Raw genomic sequence first — 5,321 nt, forward strand, 5'->3', positions numbered from 1 at the left:
AAAGAATCGTTTCTTGGCTGCTGGTGATGAGTTCAACGTCAAATTTTGGGACATGGACAATCTTAATCTATTAACAAGTACTCCAGCAGATGGTGGATTACCGGTAATTATAGCATATGCATTACTCCATGTTAGGCAATCTAATGCTTACTTGTACTTACTAATTGTATTTTTACAACAAATGCAGCAAGCGCCTTGCATCAGATTTAACAAGGAAGGAACACTGTTAGCTGTTTCAACTGAAGACAATGGAGTTAAAATTCTAGCAAATTCAGATGGGATTAGGTTTCTACGGTCGGTGGAGAATCGTTCATTTGATGCTTCAAGAGTTGTGCCTGCTGCTATAGTAAAAGTAAAGCTTTTTGTATATATACATACAGATATTCATTTATGTATGTACATGTTTTATGAGAATCTGCTTTTTAAGTGTCTGGTTCATATAACAGGCTCCAAATATGGGTGCATTTGGCTCTAACAATGCAACTATTGGAACTACCATCGGTGATCGGGCTGCACCAGTAGCTGCTATGGTTGGAATGGTGAGTTATCTCTAATCATCATAATCTAAGTGCTTTTGCCAGAATTTTACATACATGTACTAATCTTGTGAATGTTAATTTTTTATGAGTTTTCATTTATGCATGAAAGAACTTATGACCTATTATGATCTAACCTTTTCCTTTTGAGTCTCTGCAGAGCAGCGATGGTCGAAGTTTGGCTGATGTGAAGCCCCGAATTGCAGATGAGTCTGTTGAAAAATCTAGGATCTGGAAGCTTACAGAAATTAGTGAACCAACGCAGTGCCGCTCCTTGAGGCTTTCTGATAGTTTGACGGCAATGAGGGTAAGTCTCAGTCTCTACTTTTGTGTAACTTTATATAACTAAGTAATAATTGTGTCCGTATACCCTTTTTTGTGGTCCTTCTAAAATCATCTGCTCATGAATAATTGAACAAGATGTTGTCTCTTTGCTCTGTTGTAGACAGCTCTTTTATTTTTAGGTTATATTAACAATTAGGGACCAAAATTATCATTAGAAATGTTTGCATTTTGCATTATTTAGGGCTTTGATTTTATTCTATGACTAGAGGATGATAATCAACACAAAGAAATACTATATTTCATATGATAATTTTCAGTGACTGGATGAATGTGATGTGTAGAATACCGAGAGATTATTTTAGTTTATAACAATTTCTCATTCAGTACGCAGAGACACACGCGATTGTCGTTCAGATTATAGAATACCTAAAGGACAGTCATTTATTTTTTGTGTTTGATGTAGGTGTCTAGACTAATATATACAAATTCTGGACTTGCCATATTGGCATTAGCATCTAATGCTGTACACAAGCTCTGGAAATGGCAGAGGAATGATCGAAACTTAACGGGGAAGGTATGGAAATTTCTTTAACATCTCTTGTCTAGGTCTGTACTTAGTATCCTTATGTCTTTGGTTTCATGTTTTTTTTCTTAATGTTATTATAATCTAGGCGTTAACAATGATCTTTTCTGTTGTAGGCCACAACAAGTGTAGCACCACAATTATGGCAGCCTTCAAGCGGAATATTAATGACTAATAATATAAGTGATACAAACCCTGAAGATGCCGTTCCATGCTTTGCGCTTTCAAAGAATGATTCTTACGTCATGTCAGCTTCAGGGGGTAAAATCTCACTATTCAATATGATGACATTTAAGGTAGGTCCTTTCTCCATTCATTTCTTTCTTTGCACGTGACTACATTTTCAGGGAAGCTCTGGATTTCAGGTCAATTGGCCTTACATAAAAGGATAAAGTTTTAAAGTGTAATTTATGAAGTTTAAAGACTTTTGATTAAATTCTGAGGCTATTAGTTGGGTCTTTAGGTGGAAAGTGACTGATAATAAGGTTACTTTTGTGGGGAGATTTTCATTTTGCAGAAGTTAATTTCATTTATTTTGTTTCTTTGTGCTTTCTTATTATGCAGACAATGACAACATTTATGCCCCCACCACCAGCAGCTACCTTTCTTGCATTTCATCCTCAGGATAATAATATTATTGCCATAGGCATGGATGATTCATCAATCCAAATTTACAACGTTCGGGTGGATGAGGTCCTTTTAATTGACTTAAAACTTTGATAGCTGTTGATAAATAAGTGGAAATTGTTTGATTAACTGTTTAATCTATTTTCACAGGTAAAAACAAAGTTAAAGGGTCATCAGAAAAGAATAACAGGTCTTGCCTTCTCTCATACTCTGAATGTGCTTGTATCTTCAGGAGCTGATAGTCAGGTGAGAAATATCGGTGTTTGTCCCATGCACGTTTTGTAATGCTAAAGCAGTTCAACGACCCACTATGAGAAAGCAAACATAACTTATAGTCTGAGATGGGAACTTAGATATGTTTAAAGCTCAAGTTTCAAGTAATTGGCTGATTTTGAATTAATTTTGTTTAGTATCTTAGGAAAAAGCTTGTCTGGGGAATGAATCTCCAGAATTCATGATTGCTGATAACATATTTATTTATTGTGCTTTATGTAGGGTCTTTCCCACATGTTTTGTTGTTTGGTTATCCTATTAAAAATTATGTAGAATTTCCTTAGAGGTTTTTTTCATGTCTTATAAAAGGATTCAATATTTCTTGTTGTGGAATTAACTCTCCATTTATGTAATTGCTTCTATTTCCACATCATTTTTTCCCTGCAGCTGTGTGTCTGGAGCACAGATGGCTGGGAGAAGCAAGCTAGTAAGTACTTGCAAATTCCAAATGGGCGAGCAGCATCTCCTCATGCAGATACTCGTGTTCAATTTCACCTAGATCAGACACATTTGCTGGCAGTTCATGAAACACAGATCGCTATTTATGAAGCTCCAAGCCTAGAATGCCTAAAGCAGGTGTGTGAGCTCATTTTCTGTAATATAATTTTTTTTAAAAAAAATTTTATTACTTGTAAAATCTTTGTTGAAATCAAGTGCACTTCGGAGCATATAGTAAGAAGTGTGGCAGCAATGCCAAATTTGACTTTCTAGAAATTGCAGTGTTGGCTGTATGGTTTGCTAGTTAACAATAGTACTTATGTGATTTGGATTTAGGTTTATTAATATTCGTTTTGGAATTATTTTCTGAAATAGTTTGTCCCGCGAGAAGCAAGTGGCCCCATCACACATGCAACATATTCCTGTGATAGCCAATCAATATATGTGAGCTTTGAAGATGGAAGTGTGGGTGTTCTTACTGCTTCAACGTTGAGATTGAGATGTCGGATAGGTCCTGCTGCATATTTACCTCCCAATCCAAGGTGCCTTTTCCTTTACTATGTACCTTTTTTACAAATTGATTTAATTGTTAAAATCAGGTATTGAATCAAGGCAATAGGTGTGACGTATCTAAATCTAACAATGCACCGTGAACAGCTTGAGAGTTTATCCTCTCGTCATTGCGGCGCATCCATCCGACCCAAATCAATTTGCTTTGGGCCTAACAGATGGTGGAGTCCACATACTTGAGCCTTTGGAGTCTGAAGGAAAATGGGGTACCTCTCCACCAGTTGAAAATGGTGCTGGGCCGAGTAATGCTTCTGGTGCAAATGGTTCAGAACCACCCCAGCGGTGACTAGTCTTTTAGAGAGGATACCGAGTATTTCTCCCTGGGAAACTGCACAATTACAATAGGTTCACATAAAACGGCATGACATCCGCTTTGCAGCCAAGGCATAGTGTTCATTGGTTACATTGTTATAGGATTGGTGTAAATTTAGGTGTTGGTACATCAGAGGTGGTCTGACTGTAGACTTGAAAAAACACATAAAAGGAAATCAGGGACAAATTATGTGTTGGTTAAGCTAGGAGCCCTGGCTGTTTTCTCATTGTTATTCAGCTTTTCAGAAACTTTTAATTAGTTAATATCACCATTTTTTAAGTCAAGCACAATTTTTTCCTTTTTGGGTTCTTGCTTATGCTTTTTGACTTTTGGGGTTTAAAAAGTTATTAAACTTTTTAAGACTATCAAACCCCCTAATAATCTCAGTGGCATGGTATCATGGTAACAATCAGCCCATATTTCCGCCGGGCAGCGTGGGCGGTGGAGGTGTCTCCCTCGTCTTGTGGGAGTCTATTATTTCAAGGGTATGGGTTTACAGTGGGCTTTACGGAGATTGCCCGCCTTACTCGTGAACAGGGCTGATTTCGAGGGACAGAAGACAGCACAACAATTCATCGTATCTCTGCAGTCTTGCCTCCGTTTCCTTCCCTCAGCCATTTTAACTACCGAATCTCAATCATGGGTTCGACAAATAGACTAGATTCTTGCAAAGTGGAGGAATCCAGATGGGTTGCTACATCTTTAACTGAACTTGAAAACAAGAGGCTTGAGTTCGATAGCAAATTTAAAGTTTAAATAAACTTGAAAGTGAAAAACCCACTTGGTTTATATATTGGACATGCGCCAGTATGTAAGTTTACTGTCCCAAAACGTTTGTACAATAAGTATTGTTCATTACCAGCCTCAAGCCTGAGAGAAATTCAACGACATTCATTAGGCTTGAACTTAGTTCGTTTATAACCAACTTAACCCAAGCTTTATGTTTTTTTGAGAACTCATCAATCAAGCCGTTTGAACGGTTCATAAATACGTCAAGTCATTTACCGTCTCATTTATAGCTACTTCTTATCCTTTATTTTTGTCAATAGTACCATTTGTACGGATTCTCAGGCCGTAATTGTTATAATCAAGCTAAGGGATGAACATGATGGCAAACCAGAAACCTCTGTTGATGAAGCGAAGGACGGAGAATGAAAAAAGACAATAACAACCAGGTTACAAACTGTAAAACATACTTCATTAAACATAGTCATAGGCTAAATATACATTATGCAAGGATTACACTCGTTAGTACAAAACAAATAGTGCCTTCTGAAATATATCTGGAGCCCCGAGAGTGAACTCACTCGACCTGTGCCTTTACCAAACACATCAAGATACACACCATTGCCAACTTTAACCCTCGATTTGTAGCCCTTATCAAGACTTACAAACACATCCTCTGATGGAGTCATATGGTTCGAGCAGCCACTATCAATAAGCCATTCAAGGTTGTCAATGTCATAAAGTGAGTCAGTTGAAGCCATAAATAACGTCTCTTCTGCAACTTCAGCTTTTCTGTAGATTTGAGGAGTTTTATCAGATGGTGCAAACTTAGTTTCGCAAACTTTGTCTACATGACCAACACCATTACATAATTTACACTTTGCATCAGATCTGAACCAGCAGTTTTCTTCCAAGTGATTGCGTTTCCTACAAAAAGAGCGACTTTAAACTTACCCTTTCTATTAGAAGA

The 5,321-nt window shown here is 37.3% G+C and overlaps 1 protein-coding gene across 1 annotated transcript in view; it reads left to right on the forward strand.

The window, feature by feature from the left end:
• LOC110410404 (topless-related protein 4-like) overlaps positions 1 to 3,915 on the forward strand; it is a 9,133-nt gene extending 5,218 nt beyond the window's left edge. Inside the window, exons 16-26 of the mRNA XM_021420061.2 lie at positions 1 to 103; positions 188 to 352; positions 447 to 539; positions 697 to 843; positions 1,285 to 1,395; positions 1,521 to 1,700; positions 1,969 to 2,097; positions 2,182 to 2,277; positions 2,692 to 2,880; positions 3,118 to 3,284; positions 3,400 to 3,915. The exon at positions 1 to 103 is cut by the window's left edge and continues 132 nt beyond it. Coding sequence (XP_021275736.1) covers positions 1 to 103; positions 188 to 352; positions 447 to 539; positions 697 to 843; positions 1,285 to 1,395; positions 1,521 to 1,700; positions 1,969 to 2,097; positions 2,182 to 2,277; positions 2,692 to 2,880; positions 3,118 to 3,284; positions 3,400 to 3,598 — 1,579 coding nt within the window. The 3' untranslated portion in view covers positions 3,599 to 3,915. The remainder of the gene's footprint in view (positions 104 to 187; positions 353 to 446; positions 540 to 696; positions 844 to 1,284; positions 1,396 to 1,520; positions 1,701 to 1,968; positions 2,098 to 2,181; positions 2,278 to 2,691; positions 2,881 to 3,117; positions 3,285 to 3,399) is intronic.
• Positions 3,916 to 5,321: the final 1,406 nt, after the last annotated feature.

The sequence above is a fragment of the Theobroma umbraticum genome, unplaced genomic scaffold (genome assembly GCF_002168275.2).
Source record: "Theobroma umbraticum cultivar Fairchild unplaced genomic scaffold, ASM216827v3 scaffold_56.0, whole genome shotgun sequence".
NCBI lineage: Eukaryota > Viridiplantae > Streptophyta > Magnoliopsida > Malvales > Malvaceae > Theobroma > Theobroma umbraticum.